We start from the raw sequence: 25,674 nt of genomic DNA, 5'->3' as shown, positions 1-25,674 counted from the left end.
CTCAACGCCCCCTCGGTCGCTTCGAATCGGGTGAATTCGTGCATCTTTGACCAGCGTTAGACTTGAGCTAACACAACGCGCAAGGTTCACAAAGCACGAAAATACCATTCTAAAAACAACCAGACGCGATCATAAATTAAGATCTAACGAAAAGATAACGAGACAAGAAATTATAACCAATGTATCACTGACGGGGTTCGTGCGGATTCGAAATCGCATCCAATAAAGTCGTAGTAACCCTGTCAAACGCCTCGGCAGGTGTCATTCCCGGGTCTTCCTCTTCCCATGTTTCGCGCACGAAGTCTTCCAGCTCAAACAACGCTGTCGAGAACGCAGCGCTATACGCCCACTTGTTTTCATAAAGTCCAAGTCGATTGAATATATTCTTCCGGTCGCTGAGTGTCTCTGCCTTGTAATCTGCAAGCTTTTTCATGGAAGGATCATCGAACATTTTTATTTCTTCGTCCTGGTATTCATTTAGTCCATTATTACCAGCGTGACTGACGGTCAATAGATAGATTGACCAAAAGAATGATTCAATGTCGTCAAGGTAGCTATGTCGGTATGGCTTGCCATACGTCGAACCGAGTGCCGAGGCCGACATGAAAGAAGACGTTCCCTACAAGATACCCTGTTTAAGTTTGGGTATATGCACATATATACCTACTTACCACCCGGTAATCTATATCGATCCCCCTTGTGCTACCATCTCCAGGGGGCTCCGAAGTGTCTCGGAACGAGTAGCATTTAGTCAGATCTCGTCGTTGTCGCTTGCATGGAGTTAAGGGGGTGTCTCGTGGTCGCTTTCGGCAAGCATGAAACTCGGTCTCGCTCTTGGTTTCCACAGGGGTGTCAGCTGAATGTCTCACACATAGGTCATAGTCAATTAATACTCCTACTGGATCACGGTCCAGCTCGGCTATGACCTTTCGCAACTTTTCTTCAGACTGTCTAAGGTCTTCGTCCTCGATATCAGATAACTCGAAGCCAGGGTTCTCCCATTCCCTCCAGACGAATTTCTGACCGGGTTCAAGCATTAGAATATTGCCTTCGCTAATATCACGGTGGATATATCCAAGGTTGAACAGGCGCCAATAACCTGATGGAAATGAGCAGAACTCCGGTCGAAGTACTCAAGCAACTGACCCAAGACTGCATCTAGCATCGCGTTCATGAACTGTTCGGGATTTTTCGCTGTTTCCAAGGGCACTCCAACACTAGACATCAAGCCATACGAGTATATGTAGTGCCGTCGTTTGATCGGGGCCGGGCGATACTGACTCGTATCTACACCAAAAATTACACAAGCGACATCAGTTAAAACAAAAATGCCAACTTACCCAGTTTGGACCCTTCCTTATTCTTCCCGTCATTACCTGACGCCTCGGGAAATTGGATGTTAGCAAGATTGTCACATGTCTCCAGTCCATCAATATGGGCTATTTCAACCACACATGTAGGACACTCTGCTTCCGGCTCGGTACAAGTACATGGCCTTGGGATGTCTCGAGCCCAAATATACTGTACTAGACCATACATTCCGTCCACCTCCTCGTATATATCGGCTTCTTTTAACGCTTCCGTGTCTCTCCAGGCAATTTTCAGGATGTAGGAGGTGTCTCCAATACGCTCCTCCTGTTCTTCTTCCACAGGAATTGGCTTGATTCGTTTCTTCTTTCCCTTTCCTCGTCTAGGTTTGGGCTTGATCTCGCGTCTAATAGGCTTCAAAACCTCACATAAGCGTAGTACAGTCGTCCCATTACCAGCTATTTCTGGGTGGCGATAGATTACTCCCTTCACTTGGAACTTGCGCGTGGAGGAATTGACATGGGCAGGAGCCAACAGAGGGTGCCCTGATTCGATAGGAAGGTCGAGGTAATAGACAATGGAACCATTCGAATCCAATTTGGTACTAAAGTATGGGTCGTACCCCTCGTCCACTCGGTCAAGTATCATGAGCGAAGTAAATGCGCGGATGAATGTTTCAGCGTTTTTGCATAGATCAATCGCCGATGAATACAATATCCCGGCTCTGTCGAATCGAACAAATGTTGCTTCTGTACCGCAGACCATAAGGGAATAGATGTGTCGACGATCGATCTGGTCCTTGAACGTCTCTGCGGCGCATATCGAGAGGTGGCGCATTCCCATCTTCCGATATTCGGGTAGCGTCATAACCTTGACCGCTGTTCGGACTCCTTGCCAACCTCGAGTCGTCCCATCGAATAATAGATAATCGGGTAAATCGTGTTCCGTTGCCTCCTCTGGAATATTCATCGTTGGCCGGTTCAAGAACAAGGCGAGAGGAACATTCGGATCAGAGGGAGTCATGGAGTGGACACCTCGGACGATTGTGTTTAAGAGTCTAAGCAAAGGCGTCCCATCGCCGGAGCTTCGCGTGAATCTAGTGTTGGGATTCCAGTGGTTCTTGCGCTGTACATAGACGCCGCTTCTCTGACAGTACTTGAGGACAGTGTCGAGCCTGTCCGGAGGCCCCGACAGAAAGTGCTCAAAGAAATTTGGGTCGTGTAAAATCTTGTCCTTGATCGCTTTCTCGAGAGTTTTGATCTTCCTGTTACGCATGATAAACGCGCGGGGCGGAATTAGCCAAGTGTTGAGGGTGTAAGCACTTGATAAGTCTAGCTCAGCGAGTAGCGACAAGTAAATTGAATGGTATCGGAGGTTGAGTACAAGACAGTGTTTTCGACAACAAACGATCCAGTAGATTGGTATATTCAAGAAGACACAGCACAAATGAAAAGGAGATTGTAATGTTGAGGATACTTGGCGCAATAAGATCGTAATGGCGAGAATTCGAGCGACTGCCCTCTATTTTTATCATAATATTCCTAGGCCTAGTTAGAACAAGGGCAAATACTGTGATCATGTATGCTATGGTCTGACTCGAGTAATTTCAATCGCCAGTCGGGCCAACACAAAGGACAAGACAAACCATCCGGACACACGAGATTCTCAACGTCAAGTAGCCGCCAAGGTCAGAAGAGCTCCATACAAAAAGGCTCTAAGGAACCGGTCATATTATACCATCAATTATTGTGTGGGATGATAAAGATCGAAATGTTGAATAGGTCGTTTGCTAAGACATGTTTCTCGTGAGCCACGTGACACCCATTGTTTCACGAAAATCAATCCGGATGTTATTTTTCCATTTATGGAATAAATTTTCTTCTGTCGATCACTTGTGATTATGGTATCGACAAAGTCAATCTTATATAATTACGTCCAAATATGCATTACCTTATTTCTTCATCGGACATAGACTCATCTTATTTTCTTCAGAAATTATTACAAGTTCACTGCATACCATTACTTTAAACTCGGGTAAATGCTGTACAATTTCGATCGACCCTAACTCGATGCACATCTACGAACGAGCCCATGATGCGTAAAATCGAAACAAAGCATTCGAACGGCCAGTGAGTTCTGATGATAACGTTATCGGCGCTAGCTAACGGCCCGTTCTTCCTCGATTAGGCCCATAATGTTACGCCACATGCAAGGGCCTCATTACGTGTAAATTATATTTTTGAGTTTTTCTGATCACCGGGGGGTCGCGTGCACAAGAGTCTAAATTACGCATTTCAGATTATTGTGGGAAAACTTAAATCACAACTTCCAGCTGGCCGCATGTGACATATCAATAACCTAACTTGGCGAGCATGTTTGCTCCTGCAACATCTGGAAACTAACCAGGTGAGTTCTAGAACTCTCCTCGTGGTAACGATATCGTTGTTGATGCTAAACCATTCACCCCCTTGGTTGGTTTAGAGACAGGGGTAACCACGATCCAACGGGCTTATATGCGTGTATTATATTAGATCTCGGAGTTGCACATATCGAAATTTGCGGCCGTAAATTTGATCTCTATATATCACGATACACGGCCTTTCTAGAAAAAGAAGAAAAAAAGGGTGAGGAAACCAAGTTTTTTGTATAGTCTTCCGCAGTTAGAACATACAATATCTGTGGAGACCTGTGCGAAGAAGCATCATCGTCGCACGCGCCACTCTTCCAACGGGCTACATATAGCTATGCAAATGCTTCGCCCCCATCTCCCATCTATCAAGGCGCTTAGCTCTAGCCAGATTGCCCCGCGGTCTGAACACGCTTAGCCTCGTGACGTCAATCAAAATCGCTCAATGAATGAATAGCCTGCATCCTGGCGGGCCCCCATCTTCACTCTTTTCATTGATCACCACTGTGTTTACAACGTGGGCACGCCTCCCTACTAGACCTGAGATGAAAAAAAGTCAAGCCTATACTTTTCTGCCGTGTGAATAATGGAAACCTCGGTTTTGGTCGCTTAGAGACAATATGTCCAGCTGCCCGAGCAAAGTTTGAGGGTGCATTGCACATCAGAACGCTTGGGAAGTCTCCAACAAACGGACCTAGACTATTCTATTCCCATGAGGCGCCTGGTTGAACTTCCAAAAGAGGGGATTACCGCAGTTCTTTTCACGTGCAAATTCCATGAAGAGCACTAGGAGAAAAAGATGATAATGGCTAGCAAGACATCTTTGATAATGCAAGGTCTGAGTGTGGATACAAGTACAGTAAGCTGTGGTGTGATGGTGCAGTAAGTAATCGTAGAGAAACAAAGTAAATAGGCCATATATGTATCTGTAACGTTGTAAATTCATCCCGAAGATACCCAAACTAAATGTCCAAAAAGATTCAAAGACTCTGGTCCCAAAGGCGCCAATCGAGGGCTGTTCCAAGCGTGCGCTCTACAGCCGCCACATTCGAGGCCGACAAGCCGCTGAGCTTTCCCCAAGTCGCACTCGTGTAAGCAGCATCGATCAAGAACTTTTGAGCAAGCACGAGTGCGCCTAGGAGCATCTGGCGTGGATCGGCCAGTTCGGGGCCGGGAAGAGTGGTCGATCCACAAGGACTTCTTGATCGTCTGAAATCCATATGGGATGGGTAAAGAGGAGAAGGGGGCGGCGAAATAGGAGCTGGGACTTGAGCTTCGCACGCACGCAATGCGGCGGAGCGTGCCCGAACCATATATGACAAGGCCAATTTAAGAACTCCACCCGGAACCGATGCTCTCCTGATGAGCTCGGTTGTAAACCACTGCAGTGTGGTGGGGTCGACAGGAAGAGAACCGGGCACCGGCATATACACCTTGGGAGCCGAAGAAGGGGAGTTTGAGCAGTAGTAGATGGACATTAAAGTATCGTAAAGTTGTTCTTGTACTTTGCGTTAGACGCTGTTGGGCGATTGTGAAAGTAAGCGACTCACTAGTAAACGCTTGACGCGCATGAGGTGCATCAATGGAACAAGGAGGAATTGGAGCGCTCTTCTCAGAGCCAGCAGAGGCTCTGCTAGTCGTGCGCGGGGGAGTAGGAGGCAAGGCAGCTCGGTAGCGATGTGTTACGAACTCTTCGTCGATAGTCGGAGGAACGGGATAGCTGGCCTTGCGCGCGTGTCGCACTGGACGTGGGCTGGGATCGGGTGTAATGTAGAATTTAGAGCCGATCTCAGTTCGTTCAGGGGGAGACGTATACTGGTGGGCGTATGACGCAGGATCATATGCAGTATAGGGGTAACGACTTTTTGGAGCAGGCTGTGGCCAGGTTTTGTTCGACGAACTTGTAGACGGGATACTGTCTGTTGACCTCGATGATCGCAGGCCCGAGGTAGGTGTCAATGAGCGAGCACGTGGGTAGTACGGCTGCCAACGTGAGTCGCCGCCAGACCGAGGCCGGACTGTTGGCGGTACCATCCTGGGTGATACGGGGCTGAGATCAGGGGGTGTGAGATAGGCAGAGGTGTATGCCATTAGCAAGGTAGTAAGGACCGGAGATTGGAGGTCAAAGAGTCGATGAAAGACTGTTGTTTGAAGGAATGAGTAGTGGTCTTTTAAGGACAAGAGGCGGGACGTACTGAAAACACAGGCCGACGGCTAAAATGAATGATGAAATTGGGCTATGCACGAAGGACAGTTGGTGAGAGCTGGTAGAGCACAGTCGGGGCGCAAACAGCAGGGTGTTGTGTTCATTACCCCGTAGGAAATCAGCAGCAGACGGGATGCCACTGCAGAGTGACGGGCAGTGGGCGGTCTATAAAATGATTGGGATCATGATGAAACCAGGGTGCATTCAACATGTGGCCAAAAGCAGGGGGGCCCGAGGAACCCTTTGTTATCCTACGTTCCCGAGCAGGAGCGTGTCAAGCGGCGAAGCTGTGCGCCTTGAGGCTTGTCCTCCATCCAGAATGTAAATGGGGTCAGATCAGTGCGAGATGCGAGAGACAACCACAATAAGCGCTGCCCCACCCTCTCCTCGGATTGGTGCGTAAATGTCTCATCTGTTGGCAACCGCTGTTTCGAACACTCGTAACCTTCCCATACATTGCGTCACGCTCTCGTCAGCTAGTACAATGTTTTCCTGTCCTACTATTGTCAACGTAAAGAGAACTCCTTGGAGATCTTTTAATACACGTGGACTGCACGCCCTCGCAAAGAGAAGGGAAAAAAACGTCGCGAGGCAGAGTATTGGCCGAACATTGATCCCATTTGTCTATTCGACAGCTTGGTCAGGGTGCCTATACACAGCCTTTCCACACTTGGGTTTTTGGTGCCCTCCCCTCATGTCGACTCAAAGCCGTACATGTCGAACTCGGTCTGGGCGGATCTCTTGTCCAGTGTAAATCAGCCGACTGACCCGCCATGGGTTCACCTCCTGAACTAATTCGGTTCAATTTCCCCGCTCCCGAGCGCCGAGATATATTGTTGGCACAATCAAATTCTTGGAGGATTCGGTTCTGGCAACTTTCCAACAGAACATGTGGACAATGGGGCTATGACTTATCATTTTTATGCAACGCGTCGGACTCTGATTAGGATGCCAATCTCAACTAAAAAAACAGCCTGTCCGCTTGTTGCTTGATTGCCCATCGTGCATTATTCAATCAATCCACTTAAAATACTACACTTTTGATCACTGCACCTGGTGATATGACTCGTCTGGAATCATACCCAAAGGGCTAGATTATATGCGCATGCTATTCAAGCGCAAGTTTAAGAACCACGACGCTCTGCCCAGGAACATCAAAAGTGAAGCTCTTTCCGGCTGTGAACGGCACTTCCTTGGGAACGACCGCATTCGGATTTGAAGGAGTATTCACGACTGGCAGATAAACATCCGATGAGCCGACGAATAACGTAAAACAAGCAGGAATCCGACTCAACCATAATAATTACTATGCGTGAGCACCGTAGCACTGGCATTGGAAGCGATATTCAGATCGGGGAAACTAAATCCGAGTGTAGTTGCAGTGTTCAAAATGTTAGTGAGCTGCGGCCCTATATTTTAGAAGTTACCCCATGTCTAAAATAGGCCTCCGTACCTTGACATATGCGGATGTCTTCGTTTTAGACGCTACCCAGTAGATAGGGTTGACTTTGGCTGTAGATTTCACAGACAGGATGGTGTCTCCACGGTTAACGCTAAACATCTGCCACCAATAGGTGATAAATTTAGGCTACTCCGGTTCTAGATCGAACCGGACCCACATGCTGTACCCAATACGAAGGACTTTTGATAATGTTGTAAGCATCATATGCTAGAGCAAGTGCAGCGCATACATTATTATTCAACCGCATGTAGCCTCCTGGTGGGTTAAGACGTACCAATCAAGTCAGGAGCCCACTGCGTCCCGTTTACATGCTGCAGAACCGGTGCATCTATCGCGTCACATCAGCACCACGAACCTCGCAACCAATTCATAATGACCAGTCGCTCACATGCCGCAGCAAAAACCAAATCCGAGTTCTTTTCCATTCCAGCCATGAACGTAGCCTCAGCAACAGCAGCCTCCAACGTTGGATACTCTAGGCGAGCGCTGCTGGTATTGTTGCGAATGACGGCGTATTCTCCTTCAAAGCTGGATTCAAAACGCAATGAGTCAAGTGTGCAGTAGATCACGAGGTGGCGCTTACATCTGAACTGTGGACGGATACAATGCGCGATCATCGTACATGTTGTATCGGTTGATAAAGTACGAAGGTCGCTGGGTTGCGCAAAGTATGTCGTCAAAGGGACTATGATGGCGGTGCAGGTGTTCATACCTCATAGTGGTGAATGTCAACATACTTCGGAGCTGGGTTCAGTGCTGCGCCGTAGTTTGTGGTGGAAATGAGCTTGAGCTGAGGGTACTTGGCCGAAATTGCATTGGCAAACGCAGCCCAGCGGTAAGCGAGATAGCTTTGTGGCGCGGTGCGGTACAAATCTGTTAGAAAAATAATTAAACGGAGCGCGCACAGTTATCATGCACTATACCTTCATTTCCGATTTCAACATATCTGGGCGAAATTAGTTAGATGCCAAGGCTGTGGCGCGCGTGTGTGATAAATGGCAAAACTCACTCTAACTTGAAAGGCTCCGGGTGACCATACTTGGCCCGTAGTGCGGCTGCAAGATCACCGAACCCTCAGCAACGTAATAATGAAAATTAATACGGCACAATTTACCCCATTCATTAGTTTCAGCATCACCCATCACAAATTCGATCTAGTGATTGATATAGTATGATCATGTAGCTAGCATACATCAAGAGGAACGTACCTGAGAAATGGCCAAGTCGATATAAGGTTGCAATTGGCTTTCGGGGACTGTTTCTCCCAAGATACTATACCCGGCTGTAGATCACATTATGAGCGCCGAGATACCCGTAAGGCTGGTAGACTAACCATAGACACCCATGATAAGTTCCTAGAGTGAAAGGACTTAGGGTGCCACTAAAGTATATTGAACAACATAGACGCCCACCATTCCTAGGTCTTCACATAGCAACAAGTACTCCATCAGGCCAAGCCCATCGGTGTTCCAATATGTCCAATCTCCAAAGCGGCCAGGGCGGTTCGTTAGTCTGTCGAGGTGAGTTCACAAAGTTCAATCGGTAAGGCGCGATACGCGATAACCAATCCAAATGACTCACGGGCCTATAGTGTTGGTCCAGTTCCAGAAATCTTTCACAACCTCTCCTCTGGACAAGATTGGTGAGCAACTTTCGCATTTCAGCACAATGATAGCTATGAGTAACTCACTCTAGGTTATTTCTGTTGTGAATTCATTTGCTAAGTGAATGATCGACGCATACATGTGCATTACACTCACCCGCCTGGGAACCGGAAGAAAGACGGTTTTGCATCAGCTAGCGCCTGCACAATATCTTTCCGCAAGCCATTCGGGCTAAGAAAGAGCAAAGACGGTAAACCGCTAGAGCGAATAGAGTTTACGCATATTGCTCACCGATCATTCCATGTAGGCGGGAACAATGAAAGCAGAGTGAAGTAGATGACTTGACCACTCTTGTTCGCACCATCCAGGGTGACAGCGAATCGGTTCGCAGCGCTTTCCGGAGTCTTTTTCGCGGCCAATCGGACCGAGAACTGTTGCCACGACTCTGACAACCCTTGAACAATCTCGCTCGCTAGTACCTCTCCCGATTCTGACAAGAGCTGAACAGTGACGTTATCATTGGCAGTGAATTTCGAGTTGGCAGGAAGTTTCGCGTAGAATGAGGCATTGTAAGTAACACCCTCGGTGATACCTATCCCCCAATACCCTTCATTACTAAATCCAACGCTCCCGGAGCCATCGGCGCCAACGGTTAAGCTTAGTGAGTTGGGCAGTGCTGAGGATACAGGCGCTGTGTTGTTGACGACTGCGATGGATGCAGAACCCACGGTGTGCCATGCATACAATGCGCCGGACGTGCCTGGAGTCTGTCCTTGAAAGGCACGATTTTGTAACTTACGATAGACGAGGATGTTATTCACGGCATGCTGTGCAGATCAATGCTGTGCAACTCACAAGTTCTGCGTACAATCCTCCATCTCCGGAGTGATTAATATCCTGTGCCAAGGTCAGCCTCTTTATTCGTTATTTATATCAATCAAGTAGATTCCGTACTTCATACATATAACCATAGAGTAACGGCGAGCTAGCGACGCTGCCATTAGTCGAGATGGTCAGGGTGTTTGCCACATTTTGCCGGGCCGCCAAGGCATAAGCAGACACCGCCAAGGCAAGAGTACCCACTGCGACTCTCATCATGGCCTCTAGTAGGGATCAGGGGGGGGGCATGGAAAAGTTGGGGGGTGGATTTATGCGGCAGCGCAATGGTCGGCGACGCCGAAGCATGCATACATTCCAGTGGGAAGATATCGGCCACTAGCACAAATGGCGATTTAGAATGCTCAGAACTGGATATATTATGCGCATTTGGTGAATTCACCGATAGAATTACAAGAAGATGGTGGCCAAGAAGCAAGCGTCGGCGCGTAGTTACAGAAATAGCAAGCCCCTCATTAAGCGCGCGTTAATCTTGGCATACTTTCGTCATAATTCCCAACTGGAATGTAGTAAAGACTTGTGTCCCCGCATAAACGAAGTTGATAAGCTTCTGTCCCGTTTGGGGCAGACAGCTGAGATAAATAAATAAGATTTTATTGTAAATACTGCACTTAAAGAGACCCATGCCCTCCAGTTGAACCGAACCCACCAGCTCCACGCAGGGTCTCTTCGAGGTCCTACTAACGTATTAAGAATAATACTACGAATGGAAAAGACTATGCTTACCTGAACTTCCATGACTTCAGGCGTTTGGATTTTTTCAATGATCAACTGAGCAATACGATCACCTTCCTCCACTACAAACAACCTCCTGTTTCAGCACTGTAGCTACACAAGCAAAGAAAAGAATTCAAACCCACCCTGGAAATCCTGGTCAGAGTGATTGAATAGTAAAACAAAAACGACTCCTCGGTAGTCGGCATCAATAACTCCAGCACCTGTATCAATCATAAACTTGGAGGCTGGAATGAAAAGACTAAGATGTCAGATTTTCCAAGCCCGAAAGGTTTCTCTCAAGCTAGCCACTGACCGAGACCGCTCCTCGGCGCCACGCGCCCATAGGTGCCAACAGGCACCGCGATTGAAATTTGAGTATCGACTAATGCCTTTCCTCGGGCAGGAATGGTTTTTTGCTCGGCACTGGCGGAATTGATTGACACGCGTCAAAGAGCGGATATTTTGAAAATCACGGTTTTCTGCACACCTGTACAAGTCATATCCAGCAGCAAGCGCGCTTCCCCGCGTCGGGAGCTTGGCTTTTTCGCTCAAGCGCTTGATGAGCAAATGAGAAACTGGTGCTGGAGGGGGGGCAGCTTCCGAGTCGGTGTTCGCAATCTTACTGGGGCGAGGAGCCGCAGAAGGGGAGGGGGGCTCAGTTCGTTTTGTGCTCATCGTTGCGCTGGGTGAAGTCAAGGCGCGTCTCTTGCGCTCACGTGAGTACGTAACGCGCAATAAATGCGTAGAAAATAAACCCTAGCTCACGTGGAATTACTTGGTCAGCGCATCGCGGCATAAAGTGAAGAGCTGTGACATTAAAACCTAATATGTACATACACGCGCAACCCAGAGAGCTACTGAGACAAATGAAGCTATGAAAAAAATTAGGAAATACAACGCTAAAAATACCTAAAGATTAATCTTGCCGTAGATTTCACCTACGGCCAGAGACCACATGTCTCGCGCCAGTTACACCCTTTTGTTTGAAGATTTCCCCGCCTCGACTGCCTCGGCTGGATATGCCAATCATCGAACGACTTGATACCATAGGTTCCTCAATCTCTTCTTTACCTTCAGAATCTAAAACTTTGATCCCACCCCGCTTCAATTCCCGCCTCCAGCGCATCATTTCCCCATTTACCCCCGCACCCTGAGCGGTCCTACCCATCCCTTTGCGAAGCCATTTTGCCGAACTGAATCGGACCTCACGCAAGTTCTGGAGTGATGGGCTGGTGAGACATGCAAGGAACGCGTGGGTGGGGACGGGAATGATAAGGGTACTGAGCGGATAGGATGGGGTGGGACTGGTTGATGGAGGTGGTGGTGTCGGGGGGCGAGCACCCGGCTCAGGAGATAGGGCCAGGCGAGCAAGCAAGGGGGAAACTGGGGCCGCACCCCGAGGTTTGCTCGATTCTGGGGGTAAGAGTCGCAAAGGAAGCGGCATGCACAGAGTCAGTTCGCGAATTTCGGGGCATTGTAAAAGTAGATCTTCGGGGGCCGGTGCAGGGGCAGGTGGCCACTGTTGAGTTGGAACAAGTGAAAGTCTATGGACTTGGCTGCCATGATGTTCAAGGAATACAGTCGTAGGGGTAGAGTGGTTGAATGCGGAAAAGTCTGTAGTAGGCGCAGGGGCGGCTCCAGGTTCAGGGCCGGGAGCCTCGACTTGAATGGTTGGAGTTGTTGTCAGAGTCAGGTCCCGGAGAGCGGGGAGCGAAGCCCGAGTGAGCATTCGATAGATAGGTGTATATGGGCAATCGAGCAGAGTCAACTGCTTCAGGTTGGGTAGGAGGGCCTGATCCCAATTCGTTCGTGACTCCTCTGGGCCCTCATCCTCGAACACTTCGTCTTCTTCGATATCCAACCCTGGCCCCTCAACACTAAGCTCCTCGAGTAACGGTAGCGAACGCACAAGCGCAGTGAGTGCATCGTCCTCGGAGCTCTTCAGACCTTCAAATCGAATCTCTTCTTTGACACGTATGCCGCAAAGAACCTTGAGAGATCGGGGGATAAGGGCCGCCACTCGCCAACTCATTACGTACCGACCATCCAATTCGATGGTCGTGAGGAAAGGCATTACAGGAAGCGCACGGACAAGATTCGAGTCGACCGCAAGCGAGGAGCATGGTGCTAGCTGCGCCAAAGAAAGACTCTGTACCCAACGTCCGGGTGTGGAATAAGGGATTCGTCGAATCGAGTCCCACTTCGCATCGGCGTTGGCGAGTGTATTCGCGAAAAGTTCGAGTCCGCGTAGAGAGTAGATCCGAACCGATGAGTATAGCAGAGGTGTGGCTAGGGCCTTTTTGCCAATGACGTTGTTAGACTCCATTTGCTTTGAGGTACCAATACCGATGTCAACTCACTTGGAACGACTTGCAGATCAATAAGTATCTGACTTTCCCCACATCTGTAGGCCCTCGACGTAAGCCTTCATCGTGTTCGGCTTGCATTGCAAAGAGCAACACTCTTTGCCAGGCCTCGGCGGGTAGCCTCAGTCTTTTGCCTTTGGATGGATCATCGGCGAATGTTGGGCTAGGTGGCAGCAACGGACATAGGAGAAGTAACTTCTTTTGGTTCGGCCGCAGGAGCAGAACCTCTGGGCGACGAGGACGCCCGAATCGATGTGCATTGGTGAAGCGGTCGTCGAGCTCGTCAAAAGGAATGTAGGTGATGGCACTAGCAGGCATCAGCCGCAAAGGATAGACTTGGATATAACAGTAGAGTAGTTAGATGAAGTTGGGTGGAGGATGAGGCTCCAGGTTAAAGTATTTAAATAGCCAAGGCTTCTACTCTGGAGATGTTCAATCAACCCGAGATAGGCGGATTAATTTACATGGACGTGTGTGTGTGATGCCCTCGCTAGTCAGCCGGTGAAGTGATGTAAGAATGGTGTGTGGTGTCGCCAGGTCAAAGGACGGGCCGCCAAGCACCACGTACATACCAAGCTTTTATAAGTAAATGCCAGTCATCGAAGAACGCGACACACGAAGGATGATGTAATCATAATGTAATCGCCGATTCTCGCCGTTTATTTTGAACAAAATCTAATGTACAACCAATGACAAACCATACCCAAGGAAAGAAAAATAGTATAAAAATACAACCCTCAGATACGTCGGTGCTTCCCATACTCTGGTGGCTCTACTTCAGGATCATCACCCGCCTCCTGTAGATCATCACCTGAATAACCTCCCTGACCTTTCCGCCGAATTTGTCCGAGCTGCGCGAGAATCCGGTTCACGTCAGAACTGATCTGGGAAAGATCTGGAGTTGCTCCAGAATTAGCGTGTGATGGTGATGGTTGATTTAGTTGTGGCCGAGCGGCATCGTTCAGAGTAGCCGGGGAAGATGAAGACACTGCCGGCTCCGTACTTTGAGCGTGGGAAATTGGTTGGGCGACTGGAATAGGCATCTCTGGTGCAGAAATAGGAGCTGGGGTTGGGGATACTGTGCTGGCCTCTGTTGGTCTGTGCGTGGTCATTTCCACCATAGGTATACTCATGATCGAATCACGGGGAGCGGATGTTGGGTGGGCGGGTTGCGCAGAAGATACAGAGCTGCCACTGGTTGACGGAGACTTTGGAGACGTTGCATTGTCAACAAGAGGGGGAAGTTCGAAAGGCTCTACATGCTTGAATGTGAGAGAGTTTGCGCTCATATGGCTAGGATTAGGGGTGTGTCGTTCTCCATCCAGTAACCTTGGTATATTACTTTCCGTTGAAAGAAGATCGATACCCTTCGTCTTGTGTTCGTCCGATCCGTCACGAGATGATGTTCGTACAGCAACCTTCCTGACCCGACGTCGGCGGTATCGAAGTACACACCACAATGCAGCAAGAGCAAAGAGTAACGCGACGGATCCTACTACAGCGCCTATAATAGCTGAAACGTTGTGTTTCTTCTGATTCTCTCCGCTACTGATCGATTGTCCGCCACTCTCGCCGACTATGAGCACCCAATCGAGATTGGTCTCACGCCCTTCGTCTACATTGGCCATGCTGATATAGTGTAAACGGTCTGGAGCCAAGGGGGGAGACATGTAACGGAGGCATGCACCAGCAACAGACGCAACACTTGGAGCAGAGTATGCATTGGTAGAAGCGTTGTAGATGACTGCCTGTTCTTGGTCGAGTGTGACAGCGTATGCACCATTCGACGAGTAGCAAGGGCCGTATATTAAGACCTGAGTACCTACAATGATTTATGTTATTCAACGGTTTTTTGGTTTATCCGTTATCAAACCCACCGTTGAAATTCATGGTAACACTCTCTCCGGGCACTTTGGTGGACTGGAACTTCCGGTTGGTCACCCCCTCGGGCTGAGTGATATTAAAGGTAGAAGACTCATATTCGTTGTATCGGGCCCAGCCTCCAGGAGTTTGACTGTATTCGAGTGCCGGGTTATCATCGTCCAAGTAGGTCATCGACATGGTGCCTCTGATCCGAAAAAAAAGCATGAAGACAGATTTTTGTGTATTCAAAAGCACAGACATACCCGGTTATCCCTGTCCCAACCGATACTAATGCACCATTAAACGACACCCTGGCACTTGGGAGGCTCGGTCGTGTAGTGAATTTGAGCGTATGAGCCTTGCTCGAGTCTAGGCCTTCAAAAACTGCCAATAGCTCGGGGTCGAGTGGCTCGCCCACATTAATACTACCCTCCTTACTCGCTTGTTCACCATTTGGGGACCGACTCGAGCCATCCAACTCCCAGTCCAAATTCATTCCTCCAATTAACCTGCCCCTGAGCTCGATTCGAGACCCCCAAAAATTCAAGCTCATCGTTGCATCAGCCTTGGCTGTCGAAACAGAGCTTTCACCTATCCCGTCGCAGGGATATCCAGTTGCATTGCAAAACGTTGTCCATCCAGTTGTCCTATCACCGGTAAGAGGCAAGGCAGTGAAGAGAGGTGAGGTATGTGCAATTCTCTGCATGAAAAACAATATGTGTGAGTATTGGAGTCGGCTATATTTATTGATTTGATTTCTTGACAACTACTTACCACGTCAAACGAGTGTTCATCCGGCATTGTGCTGCCTTGTATCAGACCAAGCAAAAACGAGTGTATCTAGTCGGTATACGGGGGTCGTGGCCAAGCGCAGAAGCAGATCCCTCTATATAGTTCGCACTCCTTGCCATCAGAAGAGATAGAAACACGACCGATCATGCGGGCAGCCAGACGGAAGTAATTAGGATAAACAATAACAAATAGGGTTTTTGTGATACGCGCTCAGTCGACAGCGAGCTGATTTCTAGGGCAAGCTGGCAAAGTTTTATGCCTATATGTTCAAGGCACTAGATCCTTCAGGCCCATCTACCTTTATTCGATTTTTTTTTACCTGTTAAGGACCTTCGCCGAACACACAGGCTTTGAGCCAGTGGTCGGTCCCATATCGGTAGTAAACCCCACGGGCATAATCCCGGTGGATCCTGACATCTGCCGTGAGATTCTGAATCTTACTTCTTGCGATTTCTTGGCGTGTGCCAAATCCCTGTTTGCCCACGATATGTACATTGTCAAGCTAATCGTCGCATATTTTCTACGAAGCCTGGTGTACCTCACAAGTCGTATTTCTCAGTTTCATGGATCCGGATATTTACCTAACATACGTAACTTTCCTCCCGACGAGTCCATTTTACTGCGATAAGGGCAGGAGGAGCATACAGATGAATGTATACAAACCTGGTACTTTCGATATAGAGCAAGAAGAAATATTCAATGCATATCAATGTACATGGTTTGTAGTGTCCATATATCAGAATCCGCAGGTCACTTTGATCATGTGACTTCCATATAGGCCCAGGATTTGCGGTCACTATTATGTTCGGAAGCGACTCGGGATTCTGCCGCAAAATCAACAGGGGAACTGGCGCAATGGTACTTGATTTTGACTACGCCGCGGGCATTGTTAAATGACATATTACTTAAGTTTAGAATTCTGATATCAAAGTGCCATATAGCTCCTGAAGCCCCCTTTCCAGCAGCTTATGATGACCTATGCGACGTAGTTGCACATATTTTGGCGAACCCGGATGGGTATTACGGTACATCCCGTATAACCGTTGGCAAATTCTCGGCAGGTGCTGCTCTGGCTCTCGTGATCAATGTGACTATGCCGGAAGATACTTTCAGAGGTGCGTAGCTATTTATAGAATGTTCATGAAAACTAAATCTCGATCCTATTCTTCAATCCTTCAATCTAGCCGTTACCGCATTCTACGCTATAACGAACCTACTGCTCACTGGATCAGATTGCCCTACCATCTTGAAGCCAATCTAAAGGAACATCCTCGGCTTCCTCCATTCCTGCTAAAGTACTGTTCAAGAGCCTATATCACAGAGACTACGGCGCTTGACGACCCCGGCTATCTCGTCACAACAACACTCTGTCTGCCTTTTCTAGTCAATTGTTGTTTATTGCATATGGGTCCGGCCCACTACGAGACGAAGCGACTGCGTTGGAGAAATCACTCAAAGAACAGGGTAAAAATGTACACATGATGGAAATCCCTGGGGTTATGCGTTGTTGGGATAAGGACGGTCGTGTGAATGCTGAATACGACCTGAAAAAGACACAGCATGCGATAAGGCAATCGATTTAATGCGATCTGTTTATTGATTGAAAGTATTCTAGTCACTAAAGAACTCTTATAAATCCCGTAGAAGCCAGGCCTGAGCCAGCACACACGGTAGGAAGCCTCTAAACTCGTTGTGATTTGGCATTTGTTCCGCGGGAACCGCGGGTTGGCCTGTATATATAGTCGACGTGTTCAGTATATGCATCACCGAATCTTATGCTACATTCTGAACAGCACATTCAAAGACCAACAGACACGCGGATCCCCCAAGCCCTTCCAATTCACGAAGAGACTGTCGCTTGTTCTTGGGCCGATCCCCATTAGGACTGCTTAGTCCGGTTAACATCTGTCGCCACGGTTACTTTGATAATTAAATTTACGATAATCAAGTAGTGGATTTGGCAGCCCGAGGGTACTTATGCTCAGCCTACGTATCAAAGTGTTGCTCCTACGCTGCTCGATCCGAATACGATCATTCTTCATATCTTGGTTCGGAAGTGCCCCGTATTACACCAGATTCTCACCAGACCGAAGATTCACAATCGACTCCAGCTGCTCGTCCCGAAAAATCAAGGTCAACGTATTTGAACCTCCCAATTTTGATAAAAATGAGAAATATCCTGTGTATCTCAATTTCCACGGTACGATGCCTGCATTTAACAAAACTCGATCAATAATGGAATATATGCGCAGGTTCAGCGTTCATAGTCCCTGCCCTAGGGTCTGACTCCGATTTCTGTCGTATCGTTAGCAACCGTACAGGTGCAGTTGTGTTTGATTGTGACTATGCAAAGGGTGTGTATTTTTTAGGTTATAAGTATAGACATAATGACACATTTGGTGCACACCACAGCACCCGAATGGCCCTTTCCAGCAGCTCCGGAAGACGTGAAAGACGTAATTGACCATACATTAAAGAACGAGGAGGGGTACTTGGATATCGCACGCGTTGTAATTGGAGGTTTCTCTGCTGGCGGAACTCTAGCCCTCACCGCAGGTGCGAGCCAACCAAAGGGCGCTCTCAAAGGTGAGATAATGGACGCTGAGTTCGTGTCGATCCAAAGGGCACTGATGCTGCTAAAATAGGAGTGGTCGCGATATATCCTGCCACCGATCTTTCAATCGACCACACAATTCGACCCCCAGCTTCCATTTCCGAAGGAAACTCCAACCCACTCCCGCCATGGTTCCTCAAACTTGGATACAGAAGCTACATTTCGTCTACTACCGATGTTTTGGACCCTCGACTTTCTCCAGTCAATACCGATACATCATCGTTTCCAGAGAGAGTTCTTTTGATTATATGCGAAGAAGATCCACTACATGATGAAGCTATAGTTCTGGTTGAGAGGCTGAGAATAGCAGGATTACAAGTTGACCTGAAGGAAATGCCAAAGATGGTTCACGGATGGGATAAGGAGGCAAAAGAAAGGACCCTAGCCGGTGCTGCAAGACATGAAGCTTATGAGACTGTAGTTGATACTCTTAAGATTATGTTTCAGTGATAGCCATTAACTCCTGGCCAGATTGTTCAATTGAGACTTCCGAATAAATGAGATGGCTACAGGCGCGGGCATATCCTGGAGGTTCAAGGAAGTTTAGTGGTGGCCAGCAATGCACCTAATGGTGATAGCTTCGAGAGGTATTAGGCCATTGATCGAAATAGGGATGTCAATAGCAAGAATCTAGTATGCAAGTTTTGATCACGCAGATAATGTTAATTCAACTTGTAGCTAAATGCTGAGTTACTTGGACATGAGAGGTGTTTAAAACACCTCTATCGCACACATGGTACTGTGATACGTATATCTGTTGAATGTAAAATGTGCACTATCCATTGTGCACATTATAGGCGAGCAGAGTGGAGGAAAATATGTCTATGGAAGGAGGCTTTCTGGGTCAGGCCTATTATTTGGTGAAAATTTGCATATAGTAGGTAGCGGTGGGCAGTCTAGGTAGGCCTGAAAACGTGTGAAAAATGCGCGGATGCAGTAGAGACTTAGGTAGGTGGGAGGAGAGTGGAGTAAACTTGATTACGTCAAGCCATGTGAGCTGGAGGCAGAGGCGGATATTACCTCCGTCGGCTGCAACAATCTACCATGAAATGGTCTTTAATACACAGCCGACACCTCGGCATAGTGTTCACGCTTTATAATAAGTAGTTTCAGGTCATTCCAACCCCTACCAGCACCTTTCGATTGAAAGGCTCACTCAAATGACGAGAAAAGGTTCAAGGCCGCCGAAAGAATAGTATCCATTTGATTTTTTGTTCTATATAACTGACCATAGGGGGTCTGATAAACACATCTCCCACACACTCATCGAACATTTCAGCTTCGCGCCTCTTGTGAAACTCCTACATTAGGGATGACATTACTTGACTTCCTTTCCCTACGACTTAAAGTATGGTTTGTGCGGTTGATGGCTTATTCGACCAAATCATTCCAAACCTTTTTCGAGACACTTGAGCACTCAAAATTCCCACCTCAGCAAAGTTTCAGTATTCCGTCCACAACGTCTAGACGCAAGATATGGATCAGGGTTTACGAACCCGAGCGCTTCGACAGGCAGAAACGCTATCCGGTGCATCTGAATTTTCATGGTGAGACAGTTAATAGGCTCTGATAAGACCAGGAAATCAATCTAGTATGGACAGGCTCCGGATTCGTCATCCCTATGCTTGGGTCAGATAGCGACTTCTGTCATTTGGTAAGTAAACATACAGGCGCGGTTGTACTAGACTGCGACTATGCGAAAGGTGAGTTACAAGCTTAAAACTCAGAACAGACTGTATTTGGATATCTAACTAATTCTCACTAGGCCCGGAATGCCCATTTCCGGCCGCTCCCCGCGATGTTCAAGACATAATTTCCTACGTGATCACCAACAAGGATGGTCACTTTGACACTTCTCGCATCACTATCGGAGGGTTTTCAGCTGGAGGTACCCTAGCATTGACTGCTGGTGTGAGCCAGCCCAAAAATACGCTGAAAGGTAAATTGTTGACGCAATTGGGCCAAATAAAGTCTAAGTATCATTTTAATCACAGGGGTTGTTGCATTCTACCCTTGCGTTGATCTTTCTCTTGAAACTGCCACTCGAGCTCCGCCGCCTGTGTCGGAAGGGAACACAAACCCGATTACTCCTTGGTTCAATGAGATTGTCAAAAGGAGCTACACGCCCACTGGCACAGACATGACCGATCCTCGACTTTCCCCGATCAATACACCGTCCGCGGTACTGCCCGAGCACGTATTTATGGTTGTATGCGAGGAGGATCCTTTACGGTCTGATGCCGCTGAGTATGCCAAGCGGCTTAAGAAAGAAGGTGTAAAGGTCATACTAAGGGAAATACCAAAAGCAGTACATGCATGGGATAAACGAGCCAAAAAGGGAACACCGGGTTGGGATGCGAAATATGATTCATATAAAGCTGCTGTGGAAGTCTTGAGATTGATTTATAGTGCTCAAAAAATAATTGACCACTCATTTATGGTAGAGCTCACATGCAATGGGCCAGTTATGTACCTAGACTCGCAAATAACTTGGACATAATGATAATTTTCATTCACTTTATTTACGCCGAGGCGCATAAATATATAATGAGCAACGCCAATTTGAACGCAGACGTGTATATAAATCGCTGATAAGGTTATAAACCGGGTCCAGAATGGGTTGCGAACGGGTCCGGGACCCGCCTGGAGGCTTCGGCGTCGGGTGAGTCGGTTCTCTGTCAACTCGAAGGGATGTAAGGGCTCAAATCCGGGCACCGCAGCTCTTGGCGCGTTTCCGAGTCCCAGATATTCGTTTTGTCCTTTTACTCGATTGGCTTTATGTCGTTTGTCCACAGGCACATGAAGCGTGACGATTTTGTTTGCTCGTTTTGGGTCAATCGATTGTTTTTTCTTTAATGTATATTTTGTATTTAAACCCCTACACCCCTTCGAGCTGACAGAGAACCGACTCACCCGACGCCGAAGCCTCCAGGCGGGTCCCGGACCCGTTCGCAACCCATTCTGGACCCGGTTTATAACCTTATCAGCGATTTATATACACGTCTGCGTTCAAATTGGCGTTGCTCATACTGGGCCGCCCAGGCCGGGACATGGACCGTCGCTTCCCACCTATGTATTGTATTTGTCCCCGTTTGGTAACACCATGACTCGGCACTTGCGCCTCTAGTTGCTCTCTTTCCCTACCACATCCTACGGGCTCACTGTTGCTCGCAGTTTCTCTGACCCATTTTCCCGCTTTTTCTGTGAGTCGCACCTACCCTCACCTCGACTCGTATACGACCTGGTTCGGCCGGTCCCGGTCGTATCCTTTACTCATTGTACATATATTCCCCCCTCTCTTCTCGCGTTGTGCCGGCCCGAGGCCAAGTGGATAGTAAGACCGTAAGGACATTATATATGAGTGAATGAGAATGATTTTACAAGCTCATAGAATAATTTCAAGCTCCCGATCTCCTAGGCCTAGGTATTTGAGTTGTTGTGCAGATCTTTGTGTTGGAAGCTCAAATGACGTCGTGTTTATAGCCGGATGAAGTGCTCTTATATACAACTAATCAAGCCAGATATGTGTTTTAGCTATTTTTATGCCCCCCGCTAACCAACTGCAGCCTCGGAGCAATCTTTGAACCACTTCTATCGACGAGGAATGGCCTATTTTACCTGTCATTTTTATCCCATCGATGAAGTGGTTATAAGGGGTACGATATATTACTCATTATTGAGAATATATGCACTACCCTCACGTCACGACTTCGTCCATCCCCGACCTCCTCGCCTCTACATCAGGGTCGATAGCTTTTGTTTACCAACTATATGCAGTTGTTTGGTTTCTCCTGCTTACACGCGTGTTTCCTTTAATAGTCTTATAAGGACACGGGAAAGGATTTTGCTCTATCTGTCTTTTGTATTACCACGTATGTCGAGTGTGTTACAATATTTCATTCAACGCAACTCCATTGCAGGCTAATTCTATATATATATACATCTGATAGTGGAGACCTTACAATTGGTGTCTCAACTTGATTTTGCGGTCACTCCTCCTGAGCGGTAGGTTGACCGTAAGCTCCAATGGTTAAACACTCAATGGGTGGCTAATATGTGGTGGAATCGGCATCCCAATCAGGACTTTACGAAAAGATGTGCAACCACTCGGTCGGATATAATTTGACCATATGTATATGTGACATCCCGGGCAGGTTGTTGATGATGAGCAATGAATGAAAGAGTGGATGTGCGGTCTATTATTATGATATTTGCTTTAATGGCATTAGAGTTAGTTTAATTTGTTGCAGCTCTTCCCATCGATAAGACTAACGAGACCCAGCCGGTACGCTCTTGCCTTCGGTGAGGGAGGAGTTCTTGCATTTCCTACTTTTGGATATTACCGGGGGTTGTATGCTCCAGTGAATTTCTTCCCTACTACGTTGTTTCCGGGGCTTCGTTCTACGGCTAGGAGGAGTAACGTCTCAATACCGGATATGGTATATTTAACGGAATGCTAAAATAACGACATCTGGGTAAGTACACATTCTCATTTGATTTGTTGCAATGTGTGCTTAGATAAATACAGCGTTACTATGGCTTGGACTAGCACAACCCCTTTCCAAATTTTCGCCCATATATTGAATTCGCGTTCCCCTTGATTTGCGTTTCGCAGCTGCTATGTCGTTACTTGATGTACTTGTTCTGCGATTCAGAGTATGGTTAGCCCGTGCAACCTTCGGAGCACTGTTTTTCATCCAATCCATAAGTCGCGATCCACCCGAGTACACAAAATTCCCACCCCAACGCCGCTTCGTTATTTCATCTACCTCTTCAGCTCGAAAAATAAGAATGTATGCATATGAGCCCCAAGATTTCAACAGGCATAAACAGTATCCTGTATATATCAATTTACATGGTATGTCCAGCTGCTTCATAAATATCCCTTTCAGTTTACGCCGGAATGTTGACACACGCGCATATACAAAATCAGGCTCCGGGTTCATGCTCGATTGCATGCACGGGACCGATGCAGATTTCTGCAGGATGGTAAGCGACCGTACCGGGGCAATTGTCCTCGATGGTGGTTATGCCAAGGGTGAGTGTGGGATTGGTTCCTCGGAGCTAATGAATAACCTTACGCATACAAATAGGCCCCGAGAATCCGTTTCCGGCGGCACCCAACGATGTCAAGGACATAGTTGAATATGTATTAGCAAATGCTGAGGGCTACTTCGACACTAACCGAATCACTATCGGTGGATTTTCGGCGGGAGGAGCGTTGGCTATTACCGTGAATAGTATGTTACCCAAAGGCACTATAAAGGGTATGTTTTCTATCGTATATCATTACGTTGCGCGCTGAAGTTTTCTTACGCCATAGGAATTATTTCTATTTATCCTAGCGTTGAGGTGTCCCTCAAGTACGCCATCGAACACCCACCAGTTATGTCGGACGGCAACGTAAATTCGTTCCCCTCCGATTTTATCACTTTGGCTCGAGACAGCTACGTGCCTCCCGGCACAGATCTGAAAGACCCACGGCTCTCGCCCGTCAACGTTCCTGCTTCGTTCCTGCCAGAGCATATCTTACTCATAACATGTGAGGAGGACGCCTTGCGTGACGAAGCTTTAGAGTACGGAAAGAAACTCAAGGCTGAGGGTTTAAAGGTTGTGATGAAGGATCTCAAGAAAATAGTGCACTACTGGGATAAGTGGGCCAAAATCGGGGATGAAACTACCACTGGAACTGCTAAGCTTGAGGCGTATCAGGCCGCAGTAGATATGTTAAACTTAGTCTTCAAGTCCTATTGATTTTAGTGCATTTATGATGCTGTACGCTACCTTTGAATGATAAGTAGGAAAATGAAACATACCTATCTTAACAATCGGTGCTACTTTCCTACATTAAATCTTCACTAAACCCCGCGTGTCTTCCCTTGGCTTGATACCCCTCACCAGAGGACCCCAAGGAACTTTTTGTTATCCTTAGCATAAAATAGGCTAGGTATGAGATTGGCCAGTCAACATTCACAAAAACAAACATTGGAGGATTGCCTAACGCTCCAAAAGATAGGGGGAACTCTGATCAGTGTGGAACTTTCTAGCCGGCGAAAAAGTGAAAAGGACGCTAGTAGATGAGCCCATGCAACTGAAGCATTTGATTGTAACGGTACAACTTTATCGGGGCCTAAGCATTTTAAGCTTAATCTCCCACATAACCACGAAATTCAAAGTTATCATGTTATTCATCAGAGAGCTATATATTTACTTTGCTACTCAAGGCACGTAATGTCTGGTGACTGACCAGGCCGAAGCCACGCACTACGAGTGGCATGTCAACGTATTCATCTGCTTGTATATCCATACAATCGCGGTGGAGCATGAATTATACGCCCGCTCCGTATCACTGTTTGATTGATGGATTGGGTGTGAGCCCCTGAAGACCTTTATGGTTCGCATCTGGAGATTCCGATATGAACATACCTGCAGAATCTTTGGAAACTTTCTTTGAGAGTGAAATGCTAAAATCGTTATGTAGGGCTCACAGCTCGCAATCGGTAACCGTGGCCTTTTTCTTAGGTTCCTTGGATCCCGTGGACATCTTCTACTTACTAAGACATTATACTCAGTGAAAAGGCGCTTTCTTCTGATAAACCTTAGGAAGATACCCGAAATGGGTAATTTTCATCAATCATAAACGTATAGGAGATATACAAGCTGCTTCCCGCGTATACGTATACATGTTGCCGCTACCGAACCTACCATACATCCCAATCCCCCAGCACCCTCGTATATCCCAGATCTAAAGCTTCGACCTTCAAAGCTCGAATCATAAAATCAGATCCACGTGCACCTATCTTATAGGCTACGTTACACGTTGTATATTGTTCCCATATATACCCGTACCGCAAGCCCCTATCCAATGCGACCGCGCGGGGAGGAGCATCCCCGAGGAGCCTCGACCTCGCTCTGTGGGCAATTCTTATTTCCGAACTTGTAGGGATCCGGATGCGCAAGAGAGGTATTGGGTAGTGATTGCTGTGATGTATATAACGTTAGCATCCATGTTTGTCCTTGGCAAGATGGCGTGCCCCGGTGAATTACTCCTCCCCAATATCCGGTACGTCCGAAACTCGCTGCAATGCACCGTTCTTTGCTTTAACCTTACCGAAGCTTGATCGTTCTCTCGAGTAGACGATGGTATGACATACAAGCCATCCTCTATTATCAATTAACGCATACAGGATATGTTAGGTTGCTTCTGGATCCATTGTCGCACCGCCTTGGCCAATAGCACCTCAAGCGCGCGCATATTTTAGAAGACTTGTGGGACCGAGTGGTCAGATGTGCTTGACCAAAAGTGTCCAGTACCTTTTGTACGCATTACGCAAGATCCTCGGTCATAAATCTACGCAGCACGACACGTGCTAGATCGGTCTACTCCAAAATCTCTTGGCAGATGAAATATGATCGCGCGCATCTCTGAAATCTCTCT

At 47.5% G+C, this 25,674-nt stretch overlaps 8 protein-coding genes across 8 annotated transcripts; 3 read left to right on the top strand and 5 right to left on the bottom strand.

The window, feature by feature from the left end:
• Nucleotides 1–184: 184 nt before the first annotated feature.
• Nucleotides 185–2,583, bottom strand: RhiXN_09906 (kinase domain protein; the record flags this gene model as incomplete). The annotated part of the gene is made up of 4 exons (XM_043329722.1): nt 185–619; nt 672–1,099; nt 1,147–1,287; nt 1,341–2,583. 4 exons carry the CDS (start codon nt 2,581–2,583, stop codon nt 185–187), a joined length of 2,247 nt encoding a protein of 748 aa, XP_043182556.1.
• A 2,112-nt stretch (nt 2,584–4,695) lies between these two features.
• RhiXN_09905 (uncharacterized protein) lies at nt 4,696–5,806 on the bottom strand (the record flags this gene model as incomplete). The annotated part of the gene is made up of 2 exons (XM_043329721.1): nt 4,696–5,213; nt 5,266–5,806. The coding sequence occupies 2 exons, from the start codon at nt 5,804–5,806 to the stop codon at nt 4,696–4,698; spliced, it is 1,059 nt and encodes a 352-aa protein (XP_043182555.1).
• A 1,223-nt stretch (nt 5,807–7,029) lies between these two features.
• RhiXN_09904 (alpha-L-arabinofuranosidase) lies at nt 7,030–10,082 on the bottom strand (the record flags this gene model as incomplete). The annotated part of the gene is made up of 20 exons (XM_043329720.1): nt 7,030–7,154; nt 7,217–7,322; nt 7,375–7,482; nt 7,541–7,590; nt 7,658–7,711; nt 7,772–7,911; nt 7,967–8,037; nt 8,096–8,256; nt 8,307–8,329; nt 8,393–8,438; nt 8,498–8,537; nt 8,592–8,665; nt 8,717–8,738; nt 8,796–8,895; nt 8,965–9,012; nt 9,074–9,085; nt 9,144–9,218; nt 9,279–9,781; nt 9,843–9,884; nt 9,942–10,082. The coding sequence occupies 20 exons, from the start codon at nt 10,080–10,082 to the stop codon at nt 7,030–7,032; spliced, it is 1,941 nt and encodes a 646-aa protein (XP_043182554.1).
• A 413-nt stretch (nt 10,083–10,495) lies between these two features.
• On the bottom strand, nt 10,496–13,285 carry RhiXN_09903 (dUTP diphosphatase; the record flags this gene model as incomplete). The annotated part of the gene is made up of 8 exons (XM_043329719.1): nt 10,496–10,561; nt 10,611–10,681; nt 10,745–10,846; nt 10,915–11,024; nt 11,089–11,306; nt 11,439–11,473; nt 11,544–12,897; nt 12,962–13,285. 8 exons carry the CDS (start codon nt 13,283–13,285, stop codon nt 10,496–10,498), a joined length of 2,280 nt encoding a protein of 759 aa, XP_043182553.1.
• A 419-nt stretch (nt 13,286–13,704) lies between these two features.
• Nucleotides 13,705–15,631, bottom strand: RhiXN_09902 (dUTPase domain-containing protein; the record flags this gene model as incomplete). The annotated part of the gene is made up of 4 exons (XM_043329718.1): nt 13,705–14,789; nt 14,845–15,035; nt 15,094–15,530; nt 15,605–15,631. 4 exons carry the CDS (start codon nt 15,629–15,631, stop codon nt 13,705–13,707), a joined length of 1,740 nt encoding a protein of 579 aa, XP_043182552.1.
• Nucleotides 15,632–16,423: 792 nt separating this feature from the next.
• Nucleotides 16,424–16,883, top strand: RhiXN_09901 (alpha/beta hydrolase family protein; the record flags this gene model as incomplete). Its single annotated transcript, XM_043329717.1, has 3 exons — nt 16,424–16,510; nt 16,554–16,737; nt 16,807–16,883. 3 exons carry the CDS (start codon nt 16,424–16,426, stop codon nt 16,881–16,883), a joined length of 348 nt encoding a protein of 115 aa, XP_043182551.1.
• A 716-nt stretch (nt 16,884–17,599) lies between these two features.
• RhiXN_09900 (alpha/beta hydrolase family protein) lies at nt 17,600–20,736 on the top strand (the record flags this gene model as incomplete). The annotated part of the gene is made up of 8 exons (XM_043329716.1): nt 17,600–17,822; nt 17,875–17,976; nt 18,035–18,208; nt 18,268–18,653; nt 19,516–19,783; nt 19,838–19,939; nt 20,002–20,175; nt 20,231–20,736. 8 exons carry the CDS (start codon nt 17,600–17,602, stop codon nt 20,734–20,736), a joined length of 1,935 nt encoding a protein of 644 aa, XP_043182550.1.
• Nucleotides 20,737–23,192: 2,456 nt separating this feature from the next.
• Nucleotides 23,193–23,990, top strand: RhiXN_09899 (alpha/beta hydrolase family protein; the record flags this gene model as incomplete). The annotated part of the gene is made up of 3 exons (XM_043329715.1): nt 23,193–23,274; nt 23,330–23,503; nt 23,560–23,990. 3 exons carry the CDS (start codon nt 23,193–23,195, stop codon nt 23,988–23,990), a joined length of 687 nt encoding a protein of 228 aa, XP_043182549.1.
• Between the last annotated feature and the right edge of the window lie 1,684 nt (nt 23,991–25,674).

Source organism: Rhizoctonia solani, chromosome 8, assembly GCF_016906535.1.
Source record: "Rhizoctonia solani chromosome 8, complete sequence".
NCBI lineage: Eukaryota > Fungi > Basidiomycota > Agaricomycetes > Cantharellales > Ceratobasidiaceae > Rhizoctonia > Rhizoctonia solani.
The sequence above is the reverse complement of the archived record's forward strand: the minus strand, read 5'-3'. Positions and strand labels throughout refer to the sequence as shown.